The following is a 14,964-nucleotide window of genomic DNA, read 5'->3' as shown; positions in this document are numbered from 1 at the left end:
TAAAATTTTTTTAAAAATTATTTTATATACTCACAATGCCTAATGAGACATACAGGTATGCATGTTGCAACAGTTTCTTAAAATCTCATTTTACAAGCACAGTGCAAGTGCTCCATGGATTTGGTCCACAAAAGTAAGTTTACCATCACTATCAGCTCATTATCCCTGTCTGTCAGGTGATGCCCCTTCTGCAATTCCATTTCCCTGATCAATCTTTTATTCTCTGATATATTTTATTTCAAAGACTGCTGAGTTGTGTAAGGTCTCTCTGCAGACCAAGTGAAAGCAGCAGCAAAGTGAGCATTAAAACCATTCCCCAACTCTCCCAGGATCCCAATCCTGTTTGTTCCACTCTCACGTCCATCTCTCCTCAGCCCTATTCCCCATCTCAGTTTCCTCCAAACTCTTGAGCCCACTATGATTCTCAGGGTGCCCAAATCCCAATTCTCCCCAACCAGTCATAGCTTTGGGTGTCAGAATCAAGCAGCAGTTTGTAGAAAAGGTAGGTATTGATGTTATTTAAAATTAGTAAGGTTCAACCTCATTTGGACACCCAACTCTAGAGTAATAGTCAATCATTATTTAAGCTGCCACACATTTTGTGTGGGGGCGCACCATCACAAGAAATGTATATCATTCATCTCCCGGGCTGTTAAAGTCAATGCTTGGATAAGATCACCCTGGTTTTGATAAACTGTGGAATGAAATTTTAAGTTGCAGAGTTCACAACTTTTGTGGAATGTTCATTCTTTACCCAGGACCCATAGTGGCAGAAAAACCACTTCATCCCTGAGGTAGAACCATGTAAGCATTTAATTCAAGCAGCAGCAGTTTCCTGCCTCTCTAGTGCTGGGTAGTGATCTTTGTTCCATAAAAAGCATTTCTCTTAACTGTTGTTAACTCACTCATATCCATTTGCCCCATGTTTTACCCACAAGACATTGCAGTTGATTTGAAGAACATAATGACATTTGTTTCAAGGTGAAGCTTGCATCTGGTATATAAATTATTTGGGACAGTCAGTATGTGTTCACTTATACAGGCACATACATGCATTCCTCATTGTCACTGGTAGTATATTCATATTTCAAGTTGGAGGCTTTTTATAGCATTAATGCAAATGTTATCTACTTTTAAATTCTAAATTTATCATTCTTACCTGTCATCAGTGCTTTGTTCATCATGAAGGAGGCGCTCCTTGTTCAGCCCAATCTTTTCCAGTTCATGAGTCAATTTTTCCAAATCATTGCTCATTTGTTGAGCATGCAATTTCTCATTTACAAGCTCCTGCAAACATCACAGCATTTAGTAAAATTTCTCATAAGCACCAAGTGTTAAAGCTCGTTCTCTGAAAATTAAGATGTGCACAATTTTTCATATCATAAACACAGTTTTATAAAGTATTGTAAAAAAAAAGTGAGATACTCCTTATTAACAAATCCAGCTAATTACTAAACCAGCTGCTGAACTTAACATTAAAAGAAAATATTAATGCTGCCAACCTTAAAACAAGCAAACAACAGATCAGCATTTACAAAAGACGAGCAGATAGTGCACAAGGGTCAGCAAAATTGAGCCTCAATATTTGACTTGTGCAACAGAAATGAATTAGTCTTAACTTTTGTGAGAGTTATTTATTACACGAGAAACATAATACAGAAAAAGTGCTGTGGTAAATTTAGAAACTACTAATGAGATACGTGAGCACTTAAAACACAAGATGGATGGGGGTGGAAGGTTATTGTAATTGCTGTTCATCTCATTCTGAAAAATAGGTGGCAAACAAAACAAAAGGAAGGGAAACCATGGTCTCTCAAAGCCAACCCAATAAAATTCATGCAAATATAAAAACAAACTCTTCAAGTCTAGCGGCATCTGTGGAACAAAAAAAAAATCAGAGCTAACATTTCAGGTCTATGACCTTTCATCAAAACATCAGCTACAATTCACAGCTAGGCCTATAAATGGGTGTACACAGTACACCCATCAGTTTTGGTGGATGTTGTTTAAATATGTAAATTAGGCATCTGGTTATAGGACATCCAATTACTACTTCAAAGTAGAAATGGGCAAAGCTTCAGGTGTGTGTACACTGTTCATTTTTATCAGCTAGCAAATGGTCTGATTGTTCTTCAAGGGACAGCTGGAAACTGCTCCACAAAAAAGCTCAAACTTTTTCTTCCCCCTTTTTATTTTACTGGGGCCAGGTAGACTGGGGGTGTCTCCTGGCTCCATAAAAATGCAATGGCCCTCATTTAATTCCCCCATTCCACAGTCACAGCCGGCCAAATAAGTTATTGTAGGAGTGGTCCAATATCCAGCCTTTGACAATTACAGGCTGCAGTTAGCACCTGTTTGGGGCCTGTACCTCAGGGTTTCCTTTCAATGGGGCTTAAATCTGAAAATGGTTTTCATCTCAGGAAGTTGGCATAGCTAAAATTATTTGCAATGTCAGTGGTCATGAAAAACACTATATAAACTTAAGTCTTTCTTTCTTATGGGATGAATTATACACAAAGCAGGTACAGATGGAGAAATAAACAGATGGAAAGAAGGATTGAATTTAAAGAAACAGAAGTAAAAAGAATAAACATTTGAAATTCAAGAAAAGTGTACCATAAACAGGAATGAGACAGAACACTTCAATATCTGGGCCAGAGATTGTTAGACATGCATTAACAATTATCATAATATTAGAAGATGCCAACATTATTAACTGCTGGACTTACACATTTAATAGGCAATTATTGTAATATGATAATCCAGCAAGTTCTTCAAAATAATAGGGAGGCTAGAGGTGGAAAGTTTTTTGTGTAATGCAAAAACAGAGTGGGTGTAAATTGACCAATAAGTTTGACGTTTTGCAACTCACAGTTTATCGTTTTAATCTTTTAATTTGCTCACCAATTGCACTGAATGATGGCCTGCACCACCCACATACGTTTTTTTTTGCTAGCAAGTTCAAGGCCAAAGTATAAGAACAAGTTACTGCAGAAGTCAAGTTGCAAGATCAGTAAAAGAGCAAAATATAACAAATTCTGCAAATCTGGAATAAAGATAGAATTTTTTTTTAAAATCAAGTTTAGTAACCCATTGCTCTTAGCTCAAAGTGAAGTTAGGTGAGGTCAAATGTTTCCTCCCTTAAGATAAATTTCCAGATCAGATATTTGTATACATTTGTCATATGGTTTCGAGATTATATTCATTTATTACTTATTGCATGATTGATTTTATTGCCTTCCAAATCTGTGCTTGTTGTTCGAACAAATCCACATTTGAACCCCCAATTCCTGTTACAGTAATTAAATAGCTCCTCAGTCATAAAAGCATCTTAAGTGACAGTGATGCAACAATTTCTCCTCATCCTTCTGCACCTGTTAGCTGTCACCATTGGCCAAATGATTTTTCCACGCTGTTGTCCAGCTGAGTAGGCTTCCTCACTGTCCAGCTGTAACCTGAGAATTACCTACATTGGTTTCTCTCGAGTTTCCTGCACATTACCTCTGGAGGCCACCAAGGGTCTATCCTTGGTTCCCTGTACTAATTCTCACTGATATACGGCCCTGACAACCACTAAAGCCACCAAATTCCACTTGTACAGTAACACCCAATTGTATTTCACTTCTTTTGACCCTTCCACTGTCTCCAATTTCTCACACTGCTTTTTTGGCCTCTCGCAATAGTTGAGTGAAAATTTCCTCTAAGTTTAGGAAGACCAAAGGAAATGTCTTTGGTTCATACCACCAACATCATTCCCTAGCTATCTACTGCATTGATTTCTCCCCCTCTCTCCCACACTTGGCACCAACTGAAGCTGACCACACACTGTCCTCTCTCCCCCCACTTCTTTCTCCACCTCCATCCACCCCATTATCACTGCTTACCTCATTCTGATGTCTCCTTTCTTCCTCACTCTTCCCCTGGAGTTTTGAGTGCTTACTCTCCCACAGGTTCCAGCTTGTCCAATCAGAAATTGGCTTCATTGGCTGCTCGTAGGCTTAGCAGCCAACGAAGGGAGAAACCAGCCTATGATTTGACTAACAGCTCCATAACATTTTTCAAATATTACACATCAGTCTGACCTACAGCAGAACCCCTAGGTGTGTCCAACGGAACCCCAGGGTTCAGCGGTATCCAGTTTGGGAAACACTGGTTTACACATAGATATACAAATGACCACAAGAGAGTGTTCTTCCTTATTTGATGGAAAAGATAGAGTGTTCAAATTCTGTATACCTTACATACGTTTCTTGCTTTTCTTTCATTTACAAAGGCAACTTAAACACTGGTTTCCTACTTGTAAGACGATACCACCTTTCTTGACTCAAACTTTCAAAACTTAGGAAAAAACCATGACACATTTAGGCTGAGTCTGAAGAGAAGACTAATTTTGTCCTTAAACTTCATCAGACACATCTGACTGACTCAGATTAGAACTGGTTTCAAGCACAACTTATGTTGGAGTATAATTGCTGGTACTCTACTCGTATTCCAGTCATCCAATTAATCAGACGCAACTGAACCTTCCCAACTTTCTTCTTCATGAACCTCTGAAGGTAAAACATGATCCATATGTACAAACCTAGCCTTCCTACCATGAAACGTCCTGATCAAATATGTGCAAAGGCCACATGGTTCCAAGTAGTCACTTCAACCATTTACAATGACAATCATTCATCCTAACCTTCTGGTTCAATTTCAGATTTCTTTCACTCACTCTATCCCTATTATGACTCTTCCTGTTTGAACTGTTCTTTTTTTTTATTGTCTGTGCTAAATGTGGCTTCAGCAATTAAAACCTCGTTATAGACTGTCTTATAGAAAAGAATTCAGCTGGTGTACTACCAGTAGTATTGGGAGGAGTATTACAGTAAATTTTAAAAATGGCCAGTTTGAGGTTCAATGGCAATTGACTTTTGTGCCAATTTTTATCCAACATTTGCTCAACAAGGGCATACTTAACTTGTACTGTGCGCTCTGCTGCTCCATATGAAGCAGGATAATACGTGGAACTTGTGCATTTACCTTATTCATTCGCAGGAATTTTACAAACTCTTCTGAGCAAAACTGAGATCTGTTGTTAAACACAATTTCCTCTGGAAACCCATAACCAGCACTACACAAAGTATTTGGAGTTCTGCTGGCTGTTTGATTCATTAGAAATCCCAAAACCCACTTTGAACAGCTATCAATCATAATGAACAACTGCTGCCCTTTAAATTCTACAAAATCTATATACAGCCTCTGCCACACTTTAGCTGAGTGGGAGTTGTGTTCACAAACAGGGTATATACTGACACAAATTCAAATTGAGTTTATGTCTAAATATGCCCCGTTTGTGAACACAACTCCCACTCACCTGATGAAGGGGCAGTGCTCCGAAAGCTTGTGCTACCAATTAAACTTTTTGGACTTTAATCTGGTGTTGTGAGACTTATTACTGTGCTTACCCCAGTCCGACGCCACCATCTCCACATCACACTTTAGCTGGCCAGTTCCATGGTTACAAAGATATTGATGGTAGCATCTTTTCTACTGCTTAACATATCCTGCAGTGTTTCACTATGTTTTCAATGTTCTTATCTAACCTTGGCCACCAAAGGTTCTTGCTGAACTCAGTCAGGCTCATCTTCAAATGTTAATCATAAAGGTCACATGTAAACTACAATCTACACCTTTCGGTACCAACAACTCTGGCAAAAATGAGCAAATGGCAACTTATTCTTACACATGAAAAGGGCCTGATTTAAATCCAGTATCAATATTGGCCACTAATTTGCCACATAGTTGTATACCCTTACAATACAGAGTCATTATGAATGTTATATCATTGTTATCTGCTGTGACTGGCAACACATACATCTAAAAAAAAATACATCTACCTTGCTGGTCTCTACCTCTGATGTGGATGGTAATCCAGACTACATACCAACATTACAATGATCTTCCAATCATCTGCATTTAAAATTGTACTCAAGCTGACAAAAATCAAAGTCCATCTTTAGATTTCAGCTGCAAATAAAGTGGCACTGATTCAATCAGTGGCTGAAGATCAGTTTTGATCATGAAACTATGATCATGAATATTCATGAAATTTCTTATTCCAAAAATTAAAATCTCTGCTTCAAATTCTGAGCATAATTTCACTCACTAGCATTGAGAATGAATGAGACAAATGCAATCAGTCTCTCCTCACCATTATTCATCAAGTGAGATCATAGCACTTACTCTGTATGGAGTCATCACTTCATTTAACTTTTTGGACACATTTAATGTACAAGCACTGCATCATCTGCCAATTCACTTTTGTGATACCTGATTGCTTTGTTACATTCCTTTGTCCAAACCTACTCTTTCATTATAATTCAATGGATTTTTCTCTTTCACGGGATGCATCATTGCTGGCTAAACCAGCATTTATTGCCTGAGATGGTGGTGGTGAACCACCTTCTTCAACCACTGCAGTCCATGAGGTATAGATACAACCTAAAGTGCTGCTCAGAAAGGACTTTCAGAATCTTGACCCAGCCAACAGTGAAGGAATGGCAATATAATTTTAAGTCAGCATGGTGTGTGGTTTGGAGGGAAACTTGATGATGGTATTCCCGTGCATCTGCTCTCGACCTTTTCAGCCACAAAAGTTGAGAGTTTGGAAGGTGCTGTCAAAAGAGCCTTAGAAGTTGCTACATTGCATCTTGCAGATGGTACACACTGCTGCCACTGTACATCAATAGTAGCCAGAGTGAATGTTTAAGGTGATAGGTTGGGTGTCCATCAAGCAGGTTGTTTTTTTCTGGGATGGTGATGAGCCTGAAATACCGTAGGAACTGTACTCACCCAAAAAGTGGACAGTATTCCATCACACACCCAATTTGTGTCTTATACACGTGAACAGGCTTTGGGAGTCAAAAGATAAGTTACTTGCTGCAAAATTTTCAGACATGCGCTCGTAGCCACAACGGTTGGTCTTGCTCAGTTTCTCGTCAATGGTAATCCTTAGGTTGCTGATAGTTGGAGAGTCAGCTAAGGCCATTTAATGTGGAGGGCAGATGGTTAAGATTCTCATTCAGACAAAGCTTGAATGTTGTCCAGATCCAGCTGCATTTGAAAGTAGACTGCTTTAGTATCTGAGGAGTCATGAATGGTGCTGAAACTTCTGATGTTATAAGGGAGGGAAGGTTATTGATGAAGCAGGAGAAGATGGTTGGGCCGAGGACATGTGTTTGAGGAATTCCTCAAACACCATCTCACAGAACTGAAATAATTGACCTAACAACCATCTTCCTCTGTACTTGGTGTGACTCCAACCAGTGGAAAGCCCCAACGCCTGATTCTCATTGCGTCAAGGCAGCATTTGATCAAGTGTGGCATCAGGGAGTGCTAGCAAAACTGGAGTCAAAGGGCAGTCACACTCAACTCTTCTTTGTTTGGATCAAGGCTGTATTCAGGAGCTGAGTGGCCCTGGTGGTACCCAAAATGAACAGCAGGGAGCATGTTATTGTTGAGTAGTTGCCATTTAATAGCACTGCTGATGGCACCTGTTATCACTTTGCTAATGATCAGGAGTAATCTGAGGGGGCGGTAATTTGGGCTCAGTTTGTGGACAGAATGCAATAAGATTGCCAATTATGTTATGAATCTACCATAGTAATTCATTAGGCTTGAACCTTGCTCTTAATAGGACATAATTCATTTAGTCTACTCTGTGTCCCAAAGTTCTAGATTTGACAAATTTCTCATTTTACCTGAACTCATTGTTTTTCCAAGTGTTGGAGTAGAAATAGATCCCTATTTATATTAATAGTCAAATACAACAGACAGGTTTCTAACTCAAGTTGCAAATGGGCATTGATAAGATCTAAGTTTGAAAAATCTGGCATCTTGACAACATTGTGCACAGATCCTCCAAGTTAGTATTCAGTGGATAACACTGATTTACAGTTACCTTATCACATATTCTTACACTTCCACACCTATAGAAACAGCCCAATTATTCTGTTCTATCTTGGTGATAATATTCTCAGTTCTAGCTCTACTTTCTTCCTTGGAATATAATGGTACTGTTCAATTCTGCTTGCATTCCTCCAAAACAGGAGATTAGCCTCGCATTCTTAAATCGGTTTACTAGTTTCACTAAACATGTGGCGGTACATTTTTTTAATCGTGTAGTTTTGCAATATGAAATTTACTTTGACACTGAATAGTTCCACTTTAAGTTCACACTTTAAGTGTGTAATAGAAGTTCCACTTTTATTACACACATGCACACGAAGGATTTCGCAATGGCCAGCCCCTTTTACACTCACAATAAAATAGGAGATGAGTGTGAACTAGATTCTTCCAACAAAGCTGGGATTTCACACCCTTTACAATTATACACATTGTTCATTGTATGTGACTGGGAGGAATTTTCTCTCCTCCACAGCTTTGTGATTCAATGCATGATTTCCCAAATTGACACTGATTCAACTTAAGACACAGCAAACCACAAATCAATAACTGGTGCACCCAAGTCGAGCTCCATGTTCACTGAGCTCCAGCCATTACCCCCGATGCCCTGCAAATTTCCACTGGAGATCTTTGTGCTTTCGAACTTACAAACCTCAAATGTCCCTGAGCAACCTGATGATCAACAACAGTGTGTGGTGACTCTTCTCCTCCAGCCAGCATTCTCTCCACACACCTTCTACCTACATGGCTTGGGCAAGATGATTCTTTTTGCAGATGAGGAATTCCATCTTCAGAAACTAATAATTCTGGTTCCAAGTTGGCCTAAGCACAGGTAATACTACTGCTGCTATTATTAGGTATTTTTGTTAGGACCTTCAGTTGGTTTAGCTGCAGCGGCTGTTAATTCTCAACTTTTCTAAAGCCATATTCTATCATATCCATGGGCGATGCTGTTTTGCAAACCAAGTCAAAAAATTAGCGTTGGCAACTTACTGTGAACTTATTAAACCTGTCATGGACAGGAGGGGGAGTCAATTTAAAATGCCATGATTTCCCCATTCTCTACCCATCCACCAACAGAAAGGTGTTATCTTTTATTCTAATTTTCCTCTTTATTAATAGTGGAGTATTTTCCCCAATACTTAAATTTAGAAACATTCAAATTGTGTACTAATGATTTGTACAGCAAATTCTAGGTAAAATTAAAATAAAGGGGTAGGTTTATTTTTATTACACACATGCACACGAGGGATTTCACAATGGCCAGCCCCTTTTACACTCTCACAATAAAATGGGAGATGAGTAAAAAGGGAATTCAGACGCAACCACAATAAAAAAAAATACAAGCATTGTTTTTGTGTGTCCAGAGTCTGAAATCAGAAATCAACTGGAATTTTCCTTCTGAGGGGAGATTAATTGATTGCAGAATGCTTTGTCTTCCGAGAGTGTGACTTGCATGACAGGAGGAGGAATGTAGAATGAGCTAGTCTGAATGCAAAGTTCCATGGTTCCAGCAGTTGGCAGGTTTGATGAGAATCAGAGATCTTTCTGCTGCCACTAGCCTAAGGGTACGTAGCACAGGGTGTTGCCTGGAATTCTGTTCACTTTGAAAGTCTAACAGTAACTGCCAGAGTTCAGTGCAGATCATGTGACATCCCTCCTCAAAATTGGGCAAAAGATGTACATTTCCAAGGCTGGACTGTAGGTCTACAACCCTAGATGTAGGTTGTAGATTACAACCTACATCTAGGTTGTAATCCCGATTGAATTGAAGTAGGGATTCCTTTCATTTTGGAGACACGGGTGTCAGGTTAAGATAACCGAAGCTCTGTGCTGAAACTTGTGTCAGGACTGCTAATGCTTTGGCCATCAGCACCAGAGAGGTTACAACTTGCTCAAGTTTTCCTTTGTATGGAGTCAGCTAGACCAGACACTTCTTCCCCCTGGCCACTGTTACCTTACAACTGCTGCAAGGCATTAGGTGACTGGCTGAACCACTTGTTAGCTCAGCAATTTTCCATTTTTAACAGCACAGAAAAAATGACTTTATAAAATAGTCCAGCTGATGAATTTTTTTTATTTTTCACATCGCAAACGTGACAAACCATTTGCAAATCTGTTCCACAGTGTTCTCTGGAAATTTGCCAAAATGACAACGAATGAAAACTTTTTTCAAAGCCAGGATAAAATCTGCCATGTCTCCCCATGAAACTGATCATTGGTTTCAAACTGATAGCTCTCTGCATTATAGTGCCGTTCAAGCATCCACAGCATGTGTCTTTTGGCTTAGCAGGGGCAAGCAAATTCTCAAGTGTTTCATATAATTCTGGGCAAACTTCCATCAAGAATGTTGCCCCACTCTTTTCCTCTACTACCTGGTTAACAGCTCGATTATCAAGATCTTTGAGGATATCATTAGCAATGAAAAACTAGCGGCTCCACGTACTCTTAGTGAAAGATTCTTGGTCACAAATATACATTTCCAGTCATCCAATAATAAATGTTGATGCAGCCACCTTCAAAGGTCAGCCCACTGACATACATAAACAGCTTTTCCTTAAGGTTGAATTTGTAAGCCAATTTTTTCCACCAAAATAAAACCCTCAGTTCCACTGCTGATTTGCTGGAAGCTTCTTCAACCCAAGTTTGTTCAGCTAGGGAAATTCCACAATCCCACCTCATTGCCAGGCTGTGACATCTTTGCAGGACAAAAACATTGATGCATACATATTAAGTTTTCTAGAACCCATATGAACTGGTTTATTCTGATTTTGGTTTATATATGTACTACACAAATGGCTACAAGAGGGTGCTATTATTTTCTCTTCCCCTTCAGGATTCTCCTTAAACTTGCATCTTTAAGCAAGGTTTTAGTTGCCTTTTCCAGTATAAAATTGTTTGATAATATTCATGTAAAGTGGCTTGATTCAGTTTACTATATTAAGGATGCCATAAAAGTATTTATATTGATTTAAAGGGTACGCATTTCTAAATATTTATAATGTAATAGTAGTTAGAAAAATTCTGGAGGGACAATTGATGACTATAATAAATAAAGCCTTTCAAATTCTTTTGCAGCCTCATATGTCCAATCTGGATATACAAAGACATTCCCTATAACTGATCATAAAGTCAACATCCCCTTAAAATAGTGAAGTCTCGAACAATGCTCTGTTGCCATAAGGATATATAGCAGAGCAGATAGTTAAACCTCTGGAAAGAAAATGCATCTAGATCTGGTCCAAGTATTATAGATGTCTTGAGCAGACAGTGAGGTTCAAGGCTCAAGAACAAGACCACAAGGGCTGTAATCTCAGGATTGCTTCCTGCACAATTTATTGGACAGGTTATTTATGAACAGATGAAATCCAATAGCAAGTGACTTGAGGGTAGTATGGTTTTGTATTTCTATGCTTCCTTAATAGTCTACCAATCGCACACAAAAATTGTAGATTCAATTTATTTCAAGATGTTGTCTGAATAGTTCAGCAGATAGATTTAGAATAATGATTCAACAGCTATTAATAACAAGAACGTATAGCTGCAGTTCCTTTACACCACATGTTGATAGCTAAACTGAAAGTTCTTAGGAACAATGGTCCCTCCACGCTGATACTATAGTTAAGAAAGCCCACCAAAGCCTCTACTTTCTCAAGAGGATAAAAATCGGCAAGTCCGCCATGACTCTCACCAATTTTTACAGATGCACCACAAAACAAAATCCTTTCTGGATGCATCAGAGTTTGATATTGGTCCTGCTCTGACCAAGACCCCAAGAAACTACAAAGGGTTGTGAACACAGCCTATTCCATCACGCAAACCAGCCTCCCATCTATTGACTTCGCCCAAAAGTCATTCAGGTGTATTCAACTAAGAAAGAACTAAAAAAACCCAATAAAACTGAACAACCACTTAGCAAGAAACTAGCACCAGAAATGACAAAGACACACCTTGCCCAATTGACCCTGCAAAGTCCATGAAAGTGATTATTTTTAGATTTATTTTAGTTTAGATAGAATACAGACACCAGCAAAAACTAACAGTATGTAGAAGAATGATAATTTACCCACATATTAACAAAGCAAGAGATTTAAATCAAATAACCATGCTTAAGGCATACAAGATGATACTTTAAATGCATTTCAAGTATTTTACTGTGATTTAATATTTTCAGTCAATGTAAGGTACTAAAGAGCATAATGGGAAATTTGAATAATTTGACTATAGTCTTGGGAACCCTAGCTAGTATAGCTATATCTGGGAGACTATTGTAAAGAAACACATTTTGAAACTTTAATGAATAGTCAGTTTGCAGCCCAATGCAGGAAATCGTAGTAATAACGAACAAGCAAAGGATACCAGTTGATGGAAGGTGGAAAGGTGGAAATAAAGCTGGAGGAAAGCCGATATGTTACCGATGTAATAAAGGTTGGACACACAAGGTCAAATTGTTGGGAGTTAAATGGGGGACCTACAGCAATGTAAGGGACTCAGAAGAGTTTGGTGAATAAGTACGGTAGGCTCAGACTTCAGTGCAAGGCAAGCCAATGACTTTTGTTCCAAGTAGAAAAGAAGGGATTAGCAATAAAAAAGTGGGAATGTTTTCATACTTGCCCAAGGGAATTTAGAAGGGCAGATATTAAATGCAAAGGAACATGTATCCATATATACAAGGAAGAGAAGGAAAAGTTTAAGACTTTAAAAGGACATGGGTTAAATCAGTCGTTAATGTTATGGGATAGCACTGTTAAGAGAAGGAATATTGCAGGAAAGACTATTCGTCAGCGGAATTGACAGAGAAGCCAAACATGTTCTATTGTGTAAAGTAAATTCAATGGGTAAACTGAAAACAGGAGAAGCGATTGTTAGGATAAAGGAGAAATTGCATTGGATTCACTTTATCCTAGGGAATGATATAGCTGAATCACAGAAGTTGACAAAAACTTGTCTGGCTGAGCAATTCGTTGAGATGCAGTCAGAGATTTTGCATCCTGTACTGTTTCCAGATTGAGTAGTGACGAGGTCACAAACTCAAGTTAAAACACGAAAAGGAAGAATGTAAAACACGGGTGGAGGATGCCTAAATGTAGTTAGCTCGATCTGCCTTTGAAAAGATTACTTAGGAGAGTTACGGCAGAAATTTATGAAGGCATGTGGAGATAGAAGGGCAAAGGCTCAGTTTTGAGATTGAGGAAAAGATGCTAGTGTTATTGCCAGTGTAGAGCAAAACATTAAAGGCATGATTTAGTGGACCTTACCAGGGTGCAAACTATCTGAGAACTACTAAATACTCTTGGTAGAAAAAAAGAATCAGAGGGTGCACCTTGTAAATATGCTTAAGATACTTTGAAGGGGAGGATGACCAGAAGGAAGTACTGGTAGTGTAAACAAGGATAAGGGGGTAGAAATGTGGGATTATGAAACTGACTTTCTTCTAATTAAAATGAACAATAAGCAAATGGTTAGGAATTTAACTGTGATACCAAGTTACATTTCAAAAGGATGTCAAGTGATTTAAAATAGCCAATGTTGTCACACAAAGCAATATAAGGAAATTTAGCTAATCATGATGTGGTGTTCAGTTTCAAAAGGGCAACAGCCCTACATACTAAATCCAGAAAACCCAGCTCAACTGCAAAAGAAATGGAATTCTTACTTCAGAATGACAGAGTCTAGTTATTGTAACTGGATCTCACCCATCATGATGACGTTGAAATTGGACGGATCACAAAAACTGTGTGTGATTACCAAAAAGTGAATACATTAACAAAAACAGATTCATATCCTATTCCACAGTTGGAAGATTGTATTGTGAAAGTGGGACAGTCACGGTTTATCATAAAAATTGATTTGCTGCAAGGATACTCCCAAGTACACTCATCAGAAAGGGTGAAAGAAATATCAGTTTTTGTGATGTCAGATGGTCTTCATCAATTCAAAAAGATAATGCCAGTTGGTATGAAGAATGTGCTAGCAATATGTCAATAAAGTGCAGATGAAAATAACTGCAGGTCTGAGTTGTTTATATTGGTGACTTAGTAATATTTAGTTACATGTGGGAGAATCATTTGCAACATTTAAGGGAACTGTTTGATCAAATTCAAAAAGCCAATTTGGTTGTAAACTCGGTCAAAAATGAATTTGCAAAAGTGAACGTTATATATTTTGGACCAAACTGTAGGACGTGGTTAAGTGGCAGAAGTAAAAGCCATTGTGGAATTCCCAGTGCCAACAACAAAACAGGAAGTTTTGAGCTTTCTAGGCATAAGTGGGTTTTTATCAGAGGTTTGTGCCAAATTTTAGCAAGAAATTGTTCCATTGACTGAGTTAAAGAACAGAAAATTTCAATGGACATAGGAGTGTCTAAATATAGAATCATAGAGGCTCACAGCATGGAAACAGGCCCTTCAGCCCTAAAGTGGAACTGAGCCACAACAGATCAGCCATGATCTTATTGAATGGCGGGGCAGGCTCGAAGGGCTAGATGGCCTACTCCTGCTCCTATTTCTTATGTTCTTATGTTACTTGCCCATGCCACTCTTTTTTTTAAAACCCCTAAGCTAGTCATAAAAGCCCACATTTGGCCCTTTTCCCTCTACACCCATCTTATCCATGTAATTGTCTAAATGTTTTTTAAAAGACAAAATTGTACCCGCCTCTGGCAATTTGTTCCAGACATTCACTACCCTTAGTGAAAAAACTGTCCCTTTGGACCCTTTTGTATCTCTCTCCTCTCACCTTAAACCTATGCCCTCTAGTTCTAGACTCCCCTACCTTTGGAAAAAGATATTGACTAGCTAGCTGATCTATGCCCCTCATTATTTTATACACCTCCATAAGATCACCCCTTAGCCTTCTACACTCCAGAGAAAAAAGTCTCAGTCTATCCAGCCGATCCTTACAACTCAAACCATCAAGTCCCGGTAGCGTCCCAGTAAATCTCTTCTGCACTCTTTCGAGTTTAATAATATCCTTAACATGCTCAAAATATTTTGTCAGGGAGGATAACCAGGA

The 14,964-nt window shown here is 38.7% G+C and overlaps 1 protein-coding gene across 17 annotated transcripts in view; it reads right to left on the bottom strand.

Annotated features, from left to right (window-relative positions):
• ccdc88ab (coiled-coil and HOOK domain protein 88ab) overlaps positions 1-14,964 on the bottom strand; it is a 244,703-nt gene that overhangs the window by 101,012 nt on the left and 128,727 nt on the right. For all 17 annotated transcript variants that reach the window (XM_080200420.1, XM_080200417.1, XM_080200421.1 and 14 more), the window contains one exon: positions 1,160-1,287. In XM_080200420.1, the coding sequence (XP_080056546.1) occupies positions 1,160-1,287 (128 nt within the window). The remainder of the gene's footprint in view (positions 1-1,159; positions 1,288-14,964) is intronic.

This window comes from Carcharhinus amblyrhynchos, chromosome 12 (assembly GCF_965287045.1).
Source record: "Carcharhinus amblyrhynchos chromosome 12, sCarAmb.v2.hapA, whole genome shotgun sequence".
In the NCBI taxonomy this organism is placed as follows: domain Eukaryota; kingdom Metazoa; phylum Chordata; class Chondrichthyes; order Carcharhiniformes; family Carcharhinidae; genus Carcharhinus; species Carcharhinus amblyrhynchos.
Note: the sequence above shows the minus strand (reverse complement) of the source record. Positions and strands in the feature narration are given on the sequence as shown.